At 48.8% G+C, this 17933-nt stretch overlaps 8 protein-coding genes across 8 annotated transcripts; 4 read left to right on the top strand and 4 right to left on the bottom strand.

The window, feature by feature from the left end:
* Window positions 1–2607: 2607 nt before the first annotated feature.
* On the top strand, window positions 2608–3560 carry N7447_001286 (uncharacterized protein; the record flags this gene model as incomplete). The annotated part of the gene is made up of 2 exons (XM_057225562.1): window positions 2608–2931; window positions 2982–3560. The coding sequence occupies 2 exons, from the start codon at window positions 2608–2610 to the stop codon at window positions 3558–3560; spliced, it is 903 nt and encodes a 300-aa protein (XP_057089578.1).
* A 1329-nt stretch (window positions 3561–4889) lies between these two features.
* Window positions 4890–5093, top strand: N7447_001285 (uncharacterized protein; the record flags this gene model as incomplete). The annotated part of the gene is made up of 1 exon (XM_057225561.1): window positions 4890–5093. One exon carries the CDS (start codon window positions 4890–4892, stop codon window positions 5091–5093), a length of 204 nt encoding a protein of 67 aa, XP_057089577.1.
* A 911-nt stretch (window positions 5094–6004) lies between these two features.
* On the top strand, window positions 6005–7679 carry N7447_001284 (putative amino acid permease family protein; the record flags this gene model as incomplete). The annotated part of the gene is made up of 2 exons (XM_057225560.1): window positions 6005–6158; window positions 6208–7679. 2 exons carry the CDS (start codon window positions 6005–6007, stop codon window positions 7677–7679), a joined length of 1626 nt encoding a protein of 541 aa, XP_057089576.1.
* A 1529-nt stretch (window positions 7680–9208) lies between these two features.
* Window positions 9209–11123, top strand: N7447_001283 (S53 family peptidase; the record flags this gene model as incomplete). The annotated part of the gene is made up of 3 exons (XM_057225559.1): window positions 9209–9317; window positions 9375–10345; window positions 10401–11123. 3 exons carry the CDS (start codon window positions 9209–9211, stop codon window positions 11121–11123), a joined length of 1803 nt encoding a protein of 600 aa, XP_057089575.1.
* A 332-nt stretch (window positions 11124–11455) lies between these two features.
* On the bottom strand, window positions 11456–12599 carry N7447_001282 (uncharacterized protein; the record flags this gene model as incomplete). Its single annotated transcript, XM_057225558.1, has 5 exons — window positions 11456–11646; window positions 11702–11926; window positions 11998–12105; window positions 12185–12497; window positions 12549–12599. 5 exons carry the CDS (start codon window positions 12597–12599, stop codon window positions 11456–11458), a joined length of 888 nt encoding a protein of 295 aa, XP_057089574.1.
* A 311-nt stretch (window positions 12600–12910) lies between these two features.
* Window positions 12911–13369, bottom strand: N7447_001281 (uncharacterized protein; the record flags this gene model as incomplete). The annotated part of the gene is made up of 1 exon (XM_057225557.1): window positions 12911–13369. One exon carries the CDS (start codon window positions 13367–13369, stop codon window positions 12911–12913), a length of 459 nt encoding a protein of 152 aa, XP_057089573.1.
* Window positions 13370–13840: 471 nt separating this feature from the next.
* On the bottom strand, window positions 13841–16072 carry N7447_001280 (uncharacterized protein; the record flags this gene model as incomplete). Its single annotated transcript, XM_057225556.1, has 10 exons — window positions 13841–14185; window positions 14241–14326; window positions 14382–14671; window positions 14727–14751; window positions 14805–14835; window positions 14891–15286; window positions 15335–15412; window positions 15473–15745; window positions 15820–15872; window positions 15928–16072. The coding sequence occupies 10 exons, from the start codon at window positions 16070–16072 to the stop codon at window positions 13841–13843; spliced, it is 1722 nt and encodes a 573-aa protein (XP_057089572.1).
* Window positions 16073–17304: 1232 nt separating this feature from the next.
* Window positions 17305–17846, bottom strand: N7447_001279 (uncharacterized protein; the record flags this gene model as incomplete). Its single annotated transcript, XM_057225555.1, has 3 exons — window positions 17305–17392; window positions 17515–17613; window positions 17677–17846. The coding sequence occupies 3 exons, from the start codon at window positions 17844–17846 to the stop codon at window positions 17305–17307; spliced, it is 357 nt and encodes a 118-aa protein (XP_057089571.1).
* Window positions 17847–17933: the final 87 nt, after the last annotated feature.

The raw sequence follows: 17933 nt of genomic DNA, 5'->3' as shown, positions 1-17933 counted from the left end.
CGAGCAAAGGCCCCGATAAAGTCATTTCATCGCCTAGGGCCATGAATAAGTTTCATCAGATCGCATGAACCAACTGGATGTACTTGGCAGCTAGCAAGCGAGAATCAAGCACCGTTAACGTTGTTCATTATTCAGGCCCCAGAAGCCACACTTCCAGATCTGGTGCTATATTTATCCCACAATCTGGCCCTAAAGAATAAAGCTATGTTAGACTTGAAGTAAAGTTCGCAGACTTCCAAGCGCATGAAAGTTGCCTCTGTGATTCATCGATATGGCAAAATTCATCCTCTCTGTATGTGATCGAATCCGGACAATGGCCAAGAGTATCCTAGGAGGAAGATCCGTCGAGAATTAAGAACCATGAACGATAGTCGGGACCGGAATCGAGTCAAGATCCGTGTATTTTGTGCAGATGACAGGTCTAGCGCCCGTTATTACTCCACCTGGTCAAGGCGTGCCGGGTCCCTCATCTTGGAAGTGACATAGGGGTAATCAGATTACCTGCAGGTTAGCCCCGGTCTAGAGGTCTACATGACAATATTTTTTAAGGTTGTGATAGATCTGAGATGTCAAGGGGTCATTAGCCACAAAAGTCTAACAATGTAGTATATCATTTTTTTTTTTTGCAATCAAGAACGGTATCGGTAAGGACTTCTCAGATCTCGAAAGAAAAAAAAAGAAGTACAATCGGATCGGCCCCAGCATCGGGGAGGATCAGAAGATGAACCCTCATGCCATAAAAGCGGAACTACTGACCGGATCCCAAACTGGAGAAACGGCTTCCGTCTACAATTCGTATGAACTCTCACAGGAAGCTTCCTGTATGGAGTATGGATTCGGTGGATATCGGGTTGGAGAGGGTAGGGCGAAGAGGAAAGGTGAGCATCCGAGTCACCCCACTTTAAAGTGCAAGTGGCGCCATATGAAGGAAAATTGGATAAGCGGGATTTACCCACTTCGCTACTGGACGACGGAGACCGATCGAGGCAATCCACGTCTAATTCACACTTTCTCTGTACCATTAATATACATCTGGATCTGATATGTTTGTTTTAGATGTACTTCGATGAATCGTTCAGAAAAGTGGCGCTGATTTTCAGTCAGACAAAAGTACAAAAGTACTAGACTGATACACCTCGTGAATTTTGCCACAAGCGGCAGGGCAGAAACAAGCCAAGTTTACGCGACCTTTCCAAGGAAGATTAGGGATGAATTCATATGTATCACCGTGGCGTGTTCAATTCGGTGATTTTAACCTGATTCGACGTGTCAATGTTCATCATTATTACTAGCATATCAATTTGTTTCGGAAGATCGGAAATGATATCTCTGTTAAAGGAATACAGCCGATGACGTATAATTCGGTGGCATACATATCTCAAGAGATCCATTTAAATCGATTGCCTGACAGGGTTGGCGACAGGTATCGCTAAAGTATATTTGGCCAGCATGTCGAAGAAACAGGATATGACTTTTACCGGGCGTCAAAGAATGTAAAAGATGCGAAGCCGCGCATGCAGACTTCCGTACATGATTCTAGTCGATACAACGTGTATGGTATATTTTTATACCGGGCTAATGGCCTTTCTATATTGATATTACAGATGTCGCTTTTACAAACATCTCTTTAGTATACAGCAGCACAGCTACATTTGCGCCTTGGGTGATCTATTCCATATGGAGGAACAATATTCGATAGTGAAGGTATGGATCGCAAGAGAAATACAATCAAAATAATAGTTGCGATGATTGTAACCGAGTAATAATTTCCATAAAATTGCCGCTAGTGATAGCCACCGGGCTTAGACAAAATATAATATATAATTCGTGAGATATTTTACTCCATTGATGATACGTGGCTACTCTGGCAATTTTGCAACACCGGTACGATCTCTTCATACCCGAGAGTTCATTGAAAAGAGAAAAAGTGATCTATGGGAGGATGTTGAGAGATCTATATAAATAATTGACCATACCACGTGTGTTGGGGAGAATTAAGGTCGGCTCGACGGGGTCTCAAGATGTCAGAGCAGCAAAAGAAGAGGGAAAAATACATTGAAAGATACACAAAACCTGTCAAAACTGGAAAAGGAGGTATAAAAATATACAAAATATAAACAAATTACATAAATTACATAAAGCACCGGGTCCGAGACTCGGCCGGATTAAGCAAAGGCCCAGCCCGGCTCCCGTGACATCTACTCTAAACGGTTTCACAGGTTAGGGGAATATCGGAAAATGGACTCGTCGGAGCCGACCGTTATAGATCGTGGGGGGGGTCTCGGTTTTATTCTACTGGCTAGTCGAAGAGGCTAGGCCATTTTTGATACGCAGGCACTGTAAAGTTCCTGACATCACTGGCCAATTTCGGCTTCGTACACAGGCGTAATTGTCTGTTCCGGATCACCTTCGTACCCCTGTTTTTTTCGGGGCACATTGTGGATTTATATAAATCCCCTACGGCCAAAATCCCTCTGCTGTTTGGTATCTTCAGTTGTTGATTTATAAACCCTAGATCCCTCGCCACCCTTGACTATACCACCTCTTTCCAACTTACTACATATCCCAATCCTGTTATTGCCTTTTCAGGCCAACATATGATCCAAGATGTGTATCATGGCTTGTAACCGATCCAATGAGATCCCCAATCTCTCCATCGACCAGGGGACCTACCTCAGCCAACACCTGAGTCCCCAGTCTCGACCCGCCGACTTCTTCGACAGGCCCGACCCTCTCGCTGCCAACTGGAGCTATGACAACGCCATCGATCTGTTCTCCATCAACCCCGCCGATATGGAGCCCGTGTCATTCGACTTCGCCGACAGCCTCACCAATCTCGAGTCCAAAGATCTCTTCAACGACCCATTTGCTAGCTCTGGTATCAGTGGATTCACCATGCCCATGGCCGAAGATTCAGCTTCACTATCATCGGTATGACTCTCCACCTCTCATGTCTTGTATTAAATCTAATCTCCCCAAAGGAATTCGAAAGTGACGATCAGACATGGCCATCCGCTGCTGCACGGCAATCCATCGACTCGAACGCGTTCGAGACCCAGTCGACAATCCAACCTCCAACCTACACCTCTTCTCAACCCCAAACACAGAGTAAGACCCGCTCATCTTCAACAAGGTGGTCCTCAAGTCCAGAGATGAAGGAAGAAGAGGTCGCTACCCCCCAACCCTCCAAGTCCACCGCCTCATCCCGCAAGACCCGCAGTTTCTCCCGAGACTCAAATCACTCCTCAACGGGTGGCCAAGACCCTCAAATGCGGAATGCTGCTAAGCGCGCGGCTCACAACATCATCGAGAAGCGCTACCGCACCAACATGAACGCCAAATTTGTTTCCCTCGAGCAGGCCATCTCGCCCTCGGGTGTTCAAAAACATACCAAGATTGGCGCCGGGTCTCTCAAAAAATCCGAGATCCTCACCAATGCTCTTACCTACATCGACGGCATTCAGCAAGAAAACCAGGCCCTGCATAAGGAGCTCGCACTGCTCAAGCAGAACCTGATACCGGGCGGAATTTGGCACCATACCAAAAACCCTCGACTATGATCAGGTACATATCGATCGTACCACAGTGATGCTGCCCTTAAGCATTTTTCTTGTCTTCATGACCGCGACTAGCGTTGTATTCTTAGAGTAACCGGACAACGCGGTCCCGGTCGGCGTTCTTTATTTTTTCCCTCTGTTTTTCATTTCTCTTTTTTTCCCCGGTGGACTGGCGCAGGCGTTCGGACCAGGTGTTGTTTGGGCTCGAATGTGGCCCTCTCTCATCTCTCAAGACATGATTTGATTTTCGGGTCGTGGCGACCACAAAAGTGTTTTGTGACTTGTGATTCCCCTACATGAATGGGAATACCTCATGGATAGTATGCTAAAGCATTAATATAATTGCCAAGACTCGGATGATTCATTCTGCTCAAACATTTCCCTTTCTTTTCTTGTGTGCGTATGGCCCGACGCTTCCCAGTCTGGAAATAGTTGCCCTTTGGTGGTCCCGTCCGGTTATATATACCTGCAATGTAAGTGAGACTCCTTCGTATCTGATGTCTGTGCTGGACTGACTGGCCACTATCGGTTAGCAAGGACAATCCCCCCGAACTCCACACTGAATGCATTTCACACCATGTGGTCTTTCATATCGGCTTCGGCCTCGACCTGGCTAATGCTGAATAATAATCAACATCTTCAACTTCAGGATTCATAGTCAACGGACATGGTCAATCCCAAAAGTAAGTTGAACAGAGCCAGTATCATCTCGAGAGACGTGCTCGACTCCCAACTTCTGATCGGGGAAGCGGATAGGAGAAGCGGAATCTGGCATCGGAAATTAAGCAGGGGCGCTACGGAAGGATACAGCCCAAGGCGTTTGCCGTCGACCAAAGAGGCTAGCTGCGCCGATTACAGCAGTAAGGGGAGACTAGAATGATTCTAGAAGTCACACATCCAATCCTGTGACTCTATCGTCCAATACTCCTCGTTGCGATTAGGCTGGTGCGCCGTGCCTGAATATCGCTGCAATCCCTCGGCTCACGGCTGCCAGCAGGCTACTGTACACTTTTCATGATCTGCCTTTGAGCATACGCCATCGATAGTGAGCTTGCCGGTCTGTCACGGGAACAGCAGGGCGTAACTCATAAATTGAACTAATTTGGGGTTCATGGGGCTGTTTCACAACCGTGCGTACTATTTTCTGTTCATTATTGGCCTATATCGCCGTATCTTGGTGTTCGCGTCTCCCTCTCCTTGCTTTTGTGGAGTTCATCCGGACGAGATTTATCTTTGCAGTCTAATCGAGGGCGAAGACCCCACGGCGATGCCCGACTGAGGAGACCCCCCCCAGCCTGAGCTAAGGCTCTTGGTTCTTGTTACGAAATAATAATGGAAGAAGTGGACCTTGATGACACCGTTCCCCGGACGAAGCTCAAAACCGCCGCTTCAGTGGTGCAAAACGCATTCCCAATCCGTCGTGTTGGGCTTCCCCTTTCGATGGGGACTACTTTCACGAACCATACTTGGTCTTCCTTCCTGATTTCGGTTGCTGATCGTTTACAAATGCTTCAAGCTGTCTCGAATCCACGTTGATATCACAATGGCTTCTGGTCGCTATCGCGCATGTGTGGAATCGACTCCACATAGATACTATTTAATATCCAATATGGAATACAGATATGCAGTTCTACCGCTACTATTATGTCTGTTTACACATCGAAGCATGTCAAATTTTAGGCTTGACCCTCCCAAACCGTGCTAAAGCCCACTCCCTAAACGCTAATCGTTGATTCTTTATCGGCAACGCATGGACTTGCCGTTTTGGGTCAGCTGTCGCCACTGATTATTCTTCACTTTGATATGCCATTGACTTTTATGTCGGAAAGACTGCAAGCTTATGCTTGCTTCCTGTTGAATTGGCATATTGAATTTCAGGGGATCTCCTTGAACAGAAGTTGTTGAGCTACAACGGTCGGAGCTCGGAACTATGAAACATGCAATATATGGTTGCGATTTAGATTCAAAATATCTATATATCTACAATTATTTGATTGTAAATCCAATCCTAATTCTACCCCATTACTTATCAGTGGAGTGGAGGCATCTATGGAGGCTAAGGACGGCCCACTGGAGGGAGGTCCTCCCGAAGGCGATTCCCCGCAAAACCAAAAAAAAAGGGCAGATCGTTTCTATTATCAACATCTCCCCGGTCCATGACCAATCGTTCTGATTCACCTAGTAAGTCCAAACTATTATCAGCCCGCATCATTGGACACGCTCAATTGGTCTCCAGCTTTATCTAAACCCCTCGTATCTTACTTGATCCGTGAGGGGTTTGTCAACGCGGACCGCGCCAGATTTCATGTTAACTAGTATATAGCAATCACCACTTCTCCCCCTATTTATGTTTTTTTTTTTTTGATTTTCAGACAGAAAATGGGCGCATTTCCCCCCTGCCTGCCCACTAAGTTGATATACATCGCCTCCGGCTGAATTACCACGGCATGGATTTGGAGTACAATTCGCAACCTCTTAAGCCACCACTGACGGATCAAAATGTGCAAGATGCGCAGGATCTCGCTGCCCTGGGTCATACCCAGGCCCTGACGCGGAAATTCAATATGTGGAGTATGCTGGCGCTGGCCTTTTGTGTACTAGGTATGTTTTGCCATCCGATGCAACCCGAAAGTGTGCTGACGTGTCCAAGGTACCTACTCAACTTTCGCACAGGATCTCAGCAGTGGTCTCACCAATGGCGGTGCTATCACTATTCTCTGGGGCTTAGTGCTGGTCACAATATGCAATCTCTGTGTCGCCCTCTCACTGGGCGAGTTGACTAGCAGCATGCCTACTGCCCTCGGTCAGGCCTACTGGGTATATCGACTGTGGAATACACCTCTGGGTCGATTCGTCTCATATATGTGTGCGTGGATCAATACATTTGGATGGTGGACCTTGACTGCGTCGCAAGTTGCCTTCATGACTGAGTTTCTGCTGGGCATGAAGACCATGTTTGATCCCGAGTGGGATGGAGTCAACAAAGGTTGGCTCAACTTTGTTGTATATATCGGGGTGGTCTTCGTGCTTACCCTGGTCAACGTGGTCAGCTGCCGCAAGGACAAGATCCTACCCTGGATTAACAACTTTGTTGGAGTGTGGTTCTTCGGCTTGTTTATTGTTCTCTCTCTTGTTCTTCTTATCTCGGTTGGAACTAAGAGTGAACTGTCATTCCAGCCCGCTTCATTTGCGTTTGGTGTTTGGATGAATGAAACTGGCTGGAGCGACGGTGTAGTTTGGTTCACCGGGTTGGTACAGGCAGCGTACGGGTTGACCGCATTTGATTCGGTGATTCATATGGTGGAGGAGATTCCTGCGCCTCGGAAGAATGCTCCTCGAGTTATCTGGATGGCTGTTTTGTTCGGTGCCGTGACTGGATTCATCTTTATGGTGGTCTGTCTATTCTGCATCCAGGATGTGGACCGTGTCGTCAATGCCGACCTCCCCTTCATGGAGCTTATGGTCGAGACTGTTGGACTGAAAGGTGCCGCTGTACTGATTGCCATGTTCATTTTCAACGGTGTAGGCCAGGGCATCAGTATCCTCACCACTGCCTCCCGTTTGACCTGGGGCTTTGCCCGTGACGGTGGCGTGCCGTTCAGCAAGTACTTCAGCCATGTCGACCCTGTGTGGCAAGTCCCTGCCCGCGCTCTCTGGGGACAGGGAATCGTCATCGGCATCGTCGGTATCTTGTACCTATTCGCCAACACCGTACTTGAAGCGATTCTCAGCGTCAGCACCGTCGCCTTGACTGTCTCCTATGCCATGCCAATCCTTGCCTTGCTCATCACCGGCCGTGAGAAATTGCCCCCGGGTCCGTTCAAGCTCGGTCGCCTTGGTCCGTGGTTGAACTGGGTCAGCATCTTCTACTGTATCATCACTACCATTTTCTTCCTCTTCCCTGGCAGCCCTAACCCGGCGCCCAGCGATATGAACTTCGCCATTGCCGTCTTTGGTGTTATGTTGGTCATCGCTGTTGCATTCTGGTTCATCCAAGGCAGCCAAACATATCTCCTGACCGAAGATTCCATTGCCTCGATGGTCTATGCCCATCATCTGGAAATGAATGAGCCAGGTATCGACTACGCTGTTCCTGATGCCCCAGCCCCTGATTATAAATGATTCCATAAGCTTTCCGGGGGTCGTTTACAGAAGCCGTGCTATTTTTGGACGGTAGGACAGGCATATACATAGTATATATGTAATGCATAACCCAGTTAGATTTTATATATCTGCCCAGGTAGAACTCGTTTGACTTGCAGCTTCATAGACAGAAACTTACCGACTATTGAAGTCAGGGGCCCTAGCAGTCAAGAAATTTACTCCGTAGATATAATCCTTAAAAAGAAAGAAAAAAAAACATTGCATCGCGTGTGGACGCAAAATTTGAAAGAGGGTCACGGGATAGTACGGAAAACCGGTGGACTATCGTTGATCGTTTCGGAGCTTCCCAAAAAGTCAACATTTTATAATCGCCTGGACAACACACTGGTGGAAAGTTCGAGCTAATGGTAGCTACCATGTCGACCCCTGATATGTCTCACAGAAGCAAGTATATGGAGTATTCCGTTCCATCTTGTCACCTTGCCCAGCCCCTTTTACCCAATGAGATGACACATCAGATAATGAAGCTCTGAAGATCAAGATCACCAGCCACATCGGTCTCCATTGCCTGAATACGACTCTGGCACACCATAATTTTGTACAGATTGTTTGGCCCAGCTTCACAATGCAAACAAAATTCAGGTTGCGACAGTGCTTTGGCGCATTTCAGCGCCACAAAAGCCTAGCGCTATTCCAATATTGTCTTAATTTTTGAAGCGATAGCCCCATTGGCTGTCAGCTACTGCAACAGTGCATAGCATATGCAGGATCACCATCCCAGCTTCCCTGCTAGCTGGTGTAGCAGTGCATGATCACCGTCCTAACCTTCCTCGAGGGGCTTGGCAGGGGATGGATGATTTTGATCATGAACACATCTTCCAGCTCCTATCCGATCTGATAACTGATGAACTGTGGACTGTACTAGATCAGAACCAGAACCAGAGATCTCCTTTTAGGGTCCAGCCATCCAGCCACCGACAACACAAACAAGCCCCTGACACCCCTCACATTGTTTCCTTCAGAGTGGATCAACCCCCTGCTGATCATCAACGGATGCCCGACGGACGCACTCGATATTACAATGGGATAGAGGACTAATCTCTATACGGAGTACGTACATAGTACCGATCACATCACTAATTCACTGTTCTTCGGGCTGAAAAAGCTGTTGGTCACGACATGAGTAGCCAAATCCCGATGCAATATCCCAGCCGCCAGCCATTGATTTAGAACAGTCTCACAAAACGAGAATCCACCAGGGGTCCACTGGACTGGAACAGTGGAATTTATCGCGCCAAGGAGATGACGCGAAACCTCAATTAAAGCACTCCGTCCTTGTCAACCTTGTATTATCCTGGACTTCAACACACATTCTTTATCGCCCCATTCATTCCCCCCACCAATGCAACCATAATAAATACCAATTCACGGTCTTTACCCCTCCTTTGGTTTTGATTGTCTCCTGTTGGACTATTTATACTTCCCGTATTCGCTGTGTGGAGGCCCCGACCGGTGTCTAAGAGGGTGTCATATCGCTTGTGTTTATTATGATTGTACCTCTATTCAACCGCGGAGCTCTGTCGCTCGCGGTCTTGTCACTTCTCGCGTCATCTGCTGCAGCTAATGTATTTGAGAGTTTGTCTGCTGTTCCACAGGGTGAGTAACTCGCGTTCTAAACTAAACCGACGGAATTGATACACTGACCCGCCATAGGATGGAGATATTCTCGCACACCGCGTGCTGATCAGCCCATGAAGCTACAGATTGCTCTGGCACAGGGGGATACTGCCGGATTTGAAGCGGCTGTGATGGACATGTCGACCCCTGATCATCCTAGCTATGGGCACCACTTCAATACCCACGAGGAAATGAAGCGGATGCTGCAGCCCAGCGCGGAGTCTGCGAACTCGATCCGTGACTGGCTCGAAAGTGCGGGTATTACCAAGATCGAACAGGATGCCGATTGGATGACCTTCTACACCACCGTGGAGACGGCAAATAAGCTGCTGGCAGCCAATTTCCAGTTCTACGTCAACGGTGTCAAGCACATTGAGCGTCTTCGCACGCTCAGGTACTCCGTCCCGGAGGCTATGGAGTCACACATCAACATGATCCAGCCAACTACCCGTTTTGGCCAGCTGCGCGCCAACTCGGCCATCCTGCACACCCAGACCAAGGAAACCGACGCGGAATTCCGCTCGAAGGCCATGTCCGCTTCCCCGGACTGCAACAGCGTCATCACTCCCCAGTGTCTCAAGGATATGTACAACATCGGTGACTACCAGGCCAGCGACTCCAATGGGAACAAAGTCGGATTTGCCAGCTACCTGGAGGAGTATGCACGCTACGCTGATCTGGAACTATTTGAAAAGAATGTTGCACCCTTTGCCAAGGGCCAGAACTTCACCGTCGTCCAGTATAATGGCGGTGGTAATGATCAAGACTCGAAAGCTAGCAGCAGCGAGGCAAACCTCGACTTGCAGTACATTGTTGGAGTCAGCTCTCCTGTTCCTGTTACCGAGTTTAGCGTCGGCGGTCGTGGTAAACTTGTTCCCGACCTCGACCAGCCTGATCCCAATGATAACAACAACGAGCCGTACCTTGAATTCCTTCAGAACGTGCTCAAGATGGACCGCAAGGACCTCCCCCAGGTGATTTCCACCTCTTATGGCGAGGACGAGCAGGTATGATCTCCCCCCTGTATTCCTGATTTCTTCAGTCTCTAATATCAACCTCCAGAGTGTCCCGGAGAAGTACGCCCGCACCGTTTGCAACCTGTTCTCGCAGCTCGGCAGCCGTGGTGTGTCTGTCATCTTCTCATCTGGCGACTCCGGCGTTGGCTCCGCGTGCCAGACGAACGACGGCAGGAACGCGACCCACTTCCCACCCCAGTTCCCTGCTGCCTGCCCGTGGGTGACATCGGTCGGCGCGACAACCCACACTGCCCCTGAGAGGGCTGTGTTCTTCTCGTCCGGCGGTTTCTCCGATCTCTGGGACCGCCCGAAATGGCAAGAGGACGCTGTGTCCAAGTACCTCGACACCCTGGGTAACCGCTGGTCCGGCCTCTTCAACTCCAAGGGCCGAGCCTTCCCCGACGTCACAGCCCAAGGCCAGAATTACGCCATCTACAATAGGGGCTCGTTGACCAGCGTCGATGGCACATCCTGCTCGGCACCTGCCTTTGCTGGAATCATCGCCCTCCTCAACGACGCCCGCCACAAGGCCAAGAAAGCACCCATGGGCTTCCTCAACCCCTGGCTGTACTCGGCCGGCCGCGATGGTCTAAAGGACATTGTTGACGGCGCCAGCACGGGCTGCGATGGCCATGGCCGCTTCAGCGGCCCCGCTAATGGTGGTCCATCGATTCCAGGTGCCAGTTGGAACGCCACTAAGGGCTGGGACCCTGTTTCTGGTCTTGGATCACCCAACTTTGCCGCCATGCGCAAGCTTGCGGGCGCTTAGTAGATTGCGAGTCTTGCATGATGATGTGGTGTACTGTCTGAGTTTTAGAGTATGACTGATTCCTACCGGTTAGAAACTTCCGGTATGCGTGCATGATAATTAGATTCACATAGATTCTTCCCTATATTTGCAAATATAATAATCTTGTGGCCGATCTATATCCTTTTTTATATTATAATCATAGCTTTGTATTCGTTAGTACTCGCCTAGGCTCGAGGCGCTGCACACAGAAACCTCCGCTCCTAAGGCTCTCTGCTGCAAAGGGGATACATTTGACCCATTCCTGTCTATGTATTTTCCTCGATTCGCGAATGAATGGACATATTTGCTCCTTATTCCTGGAACACAGGCTCGGACTTCTCAATGTCGTCCTTGCTCAAACACCACTTATCTTGCAACGCAAGATCGAGACTCAAACCGTAGACATCCTTGGGCCACCATTCACCCCAGCTGGTCAAGAAAATCTGTTCCGGATCAGCGGGGAGATTTTCGACCGTGAGCGCACGGAGGATATTTTGGGCCCCTGTTGACTTTTAGATACCGTCTTCAAATCATAGATTCAGATGCAATGTCCTTACCCTCCGGCACTGTCTTAGCATCGGGCATATCCATAGATATTCCCAAGCCCGAATTTTGGCCAAGCTTGGTGTTGGGGATGAGACCTGGCGAAACAGCCACGAGTTTGCAACTCGGGAGGCTACGACGCCAGTAATGTGCACCCAAAAGCTGGGTGAATTTCGATGCACTGTACGCTACTCTTGCGCTCGCGCCGGAGTTTGCTTTTAGATCGACATCAAGAGTGCCTGAAATGAAGTCAGAATTGTGAACAACTTCGCTTTTGGCAACACGATTGGAAAGATGGAACGAAACTTACTTGGGTCGCCTCCTCTCACATTACGAATTGCCCCCGAAGATACAACGACGATACGTGATTGCGAGGCAGACAGTACCTCAGCAAATTGGTGGGTAAGATAATGCTGGGCTGAATTGGGATTCACGAGTGATTAGCTCCAGCCTCCCGGGTCTTCTTTTAGTAGCTGATGGATCGAACTTTAACGTACCCAGATGATTTACCACGTACGCTTCGCACCATTTCGAGCCATGAGGTCCCGGTCCGTCGGCGCTGGCAACGAGGCCCGCAACAAGGAAAAGATAGTTCAATGGCCTTTGACCCAATTCCGAGAGTGCTTGCTTAGCAAACGACTGCACGCTCTTGAGGTTCAAAAGATCCAGGGGCAAGATAGAGACACTGTGCTTTGAAGTGTCGAAATTCAGGTCATCGTACGCAACCTGAGCCTTCTCTGTGTCACGGGCACCCAGGATAAAGCTGTACGGCTGTGCCTGCTGGAGTAACTGCTTGATTGCTTCGAATCCCTATAAATACGTTAGCTGGAGTCTGGATATTCCAAAGGAATGCGGTTTTACCAAGCCCGACGAGGTGCCTGTAGCGATGACCGTCTTTGTAATCGAAGACATTCTGTTGGAGGGATCTGTGTCTGGTGATATTTGATATTTGATATTTGTTGGCGGGGATCAACGAAGGGGCTGAAAGCTGATGTAGTGCTACCCGATGACGTCACGTGCAGTTATCATTTCTCGTTAGAAAGGGAAAATTTAATCCATTATGCATGTCAAATCTTAGTTTACATGAAGAGAATGCCACGTAGGATACGAGGTAAGAAAACAAGAAAATATGATCGCTCATCCGCTGAAGAAAAAAATGGTCAAAACAATCGTTGAATCCTCCCCCCGAATCAATCATTAAACCATCCGTGGATCTCCAGGATTTAAGAAATTACAGCCATCAAAGCAGAGCCGAAAAGGAGCCCAACAAGTCCAAGACCAGACTTGGAGATTGGCTGGTGCGCAATGGCGGCATTTGTAGAAGACGAGGTAGTAGACGAGTGGGTGCTGGTGCCCGAGGCAGTGGACTTGGAGTCCTTGGCAGTGGCAGTGGCGGTCGCATTGAGAGCGGCGTTACAGAAGACGTTGTGGTAGTTGTTGCTCTTGCTGGTGAGGCAGGACTGGAGCTCGTTGACATCCTGGCCCTGGGCGAGACAGTAGATGCCACAGTCGTTCTCATACTTGGAGACCTTCGCATTCTTGCAGCAGTCATCCATCACATCGGTCATGTTCCCACCAAGAATGGCTGCACAGGCTGCATCTGTCGTGGGGATTTCCCAGACTCTGGCGCCGCAGGCAGTACCGGATGCGCTCGCGGACGAGGTGGTGGAGGTAGAAGACATTTTGGATTGTGGGGATTATGTGGAGTAGAGAGATGGGTTGAGATAATTTGAAATAATTTGAAGAGAAAGAAACGAAAATGATAAATAAAGAGGTCAGAAGGGAGCTATCCAAGACAGAGAGTGCCTAGCCTTGAATGTGACTGGTGTTTGTCCTTTGGCCCCTCGATTTTCTATACATAGCACAACACACTGAGCTGAAAACTTTGATTTTGGTGCTTTTGACTTGACCTTTTTTTTTACTTGTCTTACGGAAGTATTCCTTTTTAACAGGTGCATGTGATATGTGTTATGCATCTCCAAATTGCATACAGTCACGGAGTAAGGAGGGGAAAATGTCAAGTTGCAAGCATAGTACTTCGTATAGGAGCTAATATGTATGAAATTATGCCGACCTCTTGGCGATACATCCTGACAGAACTGGTCGGTCTCTTGATCAATGGGTCCTCTGTATTCAAGGTGATTTGCCTCCAATTAATTCTTCGGGTTAGGCACGACATCCACGTGTCTCGACACCGCGACCTTATTTTCATCGACCACAGCCTCAGAGTGCTTCTCATCAGCAGGCTCCGCGCCGACAAGGGCAAGCAGACCGATTTCACGTTCGATTCGTTCCTTGCGTCCAGTATCGGCAGCTGCCAACCCGACCGATCCGAACAATTCGTCCATCTCTTCTAGAGTGCGACCTTTGGTTTCGGGTACAAGGAAGATAACATAGACCACAGCGATGGTCGTGATACATCCGAAGAAGATGAATGCACCAAAGTTGCTTTTTTGGAGGAAGGGAGATGTAGCAGTACCGACTGCGAAGTTGTTCAACTGCAGAATACCCAGTTAGAGATTTTCAACCAACTTGGTCTATTTCACGACTTACCCAGTTACTGCTACCACCAATACTGACACCCTTGGCACGCATGCTGAGTGGGAATACTTCAGAGGTAACGATCCATGCAACAGGTCCTGTAGTAGAATGATGGTTAGCAGAGTCTAGCTGCCGTTAGGAAATCATACATACCCCATGAGTAGGCAAAGTTGATGATGAAAATCCAAACAAAGACAATGGCAACCCAGCCGGCGGCTGGGTGCTCTTCGAAGCTACCCTGGTACGCGCCAATGATACCCGCGACAATGAAGTGACATGATGCCATTCCAATTGCGCCAGCGATCAGGATCTTCTTTCGTCCAACCTTGTCAACCCACAGGACGGCAGGGATGGTGAAAACAAATTCGAAAATTCCAACAACACCGGTGGCGAGTAATGAGATTGTGTTGCCGCCTAGATGCATCTCCTTGAAGATGAATGGTCTGTGGAAGCGTCAGCAGATATCTTTCGCTGTGAGACTCCATTGTGGGAACTTACGCATAGTAGTTAATTGCGTTGATACCTAAGGAATAATATGAGTAGTGCATTCAATACTCGGGGTTTCGCATATCCTACCATTCCATTGTTGGAACACCATAACCATGCACTATAATATCATCAGCAATATTCATGAGAGTACCACATCTGGACATAAAACATACCGCTGTTGCCGTGCGTTTAAACAGAGACTTGTCGGTGATCAATGACATGTAATCATGTAGGCCGATCTTGAAACGACTGGAAAGCGAGTCATCCTGCCAGTCGGGATACTTCTCGGCAGCGGTCTCTCGTTCGAAGAGGTACAGACTCTTGATTTCAAGGAACTCAATGCGAACAAGCATATCATCCGGAGGTGCGTTACGCAAACGGGCCAGTGTTTGCAGGCATTCTTCCTCGCGACCGGTGTTCATAAGATGACGGGGGGACTGCGGCATGAACATCATCATGCCCACAGCCAAGATGATAGCAGGCAGGATTTGAATACAGACTGGGACCAGCCATGCAGCATCCGACTGTGTTGCCCCCGTTCCACCAATATAATTTGTTCCGTAGCCAATCTGCAAACGTCAGGGCTGAGGGATTTCACGAGAACGGACAAGACATACCCAGAAGCTGACCATGATTCCAAAGGTGATGGCGAGTTGCTGCACAGCGACGAGTGAGCCACGAATCTCCGGTGGTGCCTTCCGTCTTTGTTAGTCTTTTTCCCTTTGCGAACTCCTGAGGTCATTGCATTTACTCACCAATTCTGCATTGTACAGAGGCACAACCATACTTAGACTACCAACACCCAGACCAGTCACGAATCGACCACCGAAAACATAGTCTGGGCTCTCCGTACAAGCTTGAACAATGACACCCACGCAGAAGACCACCACGGCAACCAAAACAGTTAGACGACGACCGAGTGCATCGGCGAGATATCCGTTTGCCAATGTTCCCACCCAAGCACCAAGTTCGAGGATAGATGTGAGCATTCCCTGCTTAATTCCCGTTTCCTTGGCATAATCTTGAGTCTATGTGAAGGAAACCATTAGCAGTGCAATATGGGGGGGGGGGGGGGGGGGTGTGCAACGAGCGATAGACATACCGCTGCCTGGAACGCCGGCATTGTTAGAACTTGAGCGAACATTCCCTGATTGTCTGAATGATATCAAATTCTATTCACGAGTACATTGAAATGGTTTTGTCAACTTACATCCATACACCAGCCCTCCGAGTGATGCGAACAGTCCGATACATGTTGTCTTCTTGTTACTGAGCAGGCCCTTGAACCCATTCTTGCCTGACAGCTCAGCACGTTTGGCCGAGACGGCCGATTCTCCCGCAAGAGCGGCCACCATTGTGTATCACAAGGAACGACAAGGATATATGACAAAGGAACCCAAATTTAGATGGGAACAAAAATGAAAAGAATATGGCAAATATTGGGAGAAATGCCGGCGCGTCCTTTTACGTCTCGACCGGGGATCTGCGAGTATTTATTTGCCCGGCTACGGATAATGAGCTCACACTTGGGATTTCCCCGGGAACTTAGCCCCATGGGGGTATAGGATCAGGTTTGGAACCTGAAAACATGAGGTAATCGGTCCAATCAGCCCATGTCGGACCAAGCTTCGTGGCGGATGGTCTCCTCTTCTCCTTAAGCCGTGTGGGCAGGCCGGATGGGCCAGGAGACGGGAAAGGCTCGACTAGCGTGGTATTGGCTTGCAAGACCCTCAGTAGCAGTAACCTCCGTGCGTGATATTCGTGGGATTTAACCGGTGCTATCAGCCAAAGACCATGAAACGGCTGGATAAAATGGAATACCGTAGGCCAGATCTTGTTTTCAGACAGTTTCTGGGCAGTTTCTGAGTCGGCATCGGGTCAAATGACTCGGAGCTCCACCGAATGGAGACATTCCGGGGACCCCGCGCATTTCAAAATCTGGAGATTCACATCAACCTCAATATCCAACTCTTATTTGGCTCAAAAGTCGTATAGAATGAACTATTTCAGATTATAATGCTCTCAAGTAAAATCTCCGCAAAAAATCCCGAGGTAAAGACTGTATAATTTGAGGTGAAGTCAACGGTATTCCCCACATCCGAACTCCTGAACCGGTTGAATGGCTTTGATTTAGCCGATTTAGCCCCATCTTCATAACTGATCGCCCGTCACTGATTCCTACAGGAGTACGAATCGGCTTCGGGCGGGTGGTCGTGCTGCCGGACATTCACTACTTTGGTGGTCGAACCTCAGGATTAGCCGGAAATGGTATATATCGTTGGCACGTGGATAAAGAGGATGTTTATGTTGTGTTATCCTTTTCTCCAGTGCCCCAGAATTGATCTGAAACCCCATAGGAAATTTCTCGGCATCTTGCCGGACATTGATCGGTTGTGAACTGTGAAGCCCGGTCCTTGGCGCAATGAACACCCGAAGGCTGTATATTAAACGTTGTCTAGATGCTTGGACTGATGGCTTTTCCACAGACTCCACTTCGGTCTCGTGGCTGACATGCGCTTGTCCTCGGCCCGTCCAGTCCAGAACTCCCGATTCCCTTTGGTTCCCCGATGTAGGTTTGTGTAGGCCATTACAACGGAATAGTAGTGTCGTATGGAGTACTCCGTACAAAATCATCACGCTTTTCCTTCTCAGTGGGAGACTCCACAAACAAACTACTGGTACACCTCGGTCTTAGATGTATAGGTCCCAAACAAGTGCTGTGGCATTCACTAGCCCCATACAGACTTCAAAGATCGCAACCCGAGTCCAAGCGCCACCGTTCCGATAGAAAACATACCCGGCGAAAAGGCGACCAGGAAGCGAAGCAAGCATTATCGGAATATTGCGCTGGTAGCTCGCAATAGCGTAAATTGTCCCCGTAGAAAGAGAAGTCACACTGCGATATTTGCAATGAGCACTTGAAAAATTGAGACCAGCACCTAAACGATTTGAAACTTACCCTATACATCGGACTGTATGGGTGGGAACCCCAGCCAGAGGCGAGTCCGGGAGGTTCGATGCGGCGGAAGGATATGCCAAGGTGTAGATGGCATTAGCCAGTAGAAAGGCGCCTTGAGCGCCGAAGACGACGCCCAATACGCCAGGTGTGCGGAGACCGATGTTTTCCATTATGCTCGATATATTTTGGTTGCAAGTGAATTTTCTGAAATCAAATGATGTTGGGCGTTGCAAGTGGGGATATTTTACGTTTCGGTC

This window comes from Penicillium robsamsonii (genome assembly GCF_028829455.1).
Source record: "Penicillium robsamsonii strain IBT 29466 chromosome Unknown utg000001l_segment0_segment0, whole genome shotgun sequence".
NCBI lineage: Eukaryota > Fungi > Ascomycota > Eurotiomycetes > Eurotiales > Aspergillaceae > Penicillium > Penicillium robsamsonii.
The sequence above is the reverse complement of the archived record's forward strand: the minus strand, read 5'-3'. Positions and strand labels throughout refer to the sequence as shown.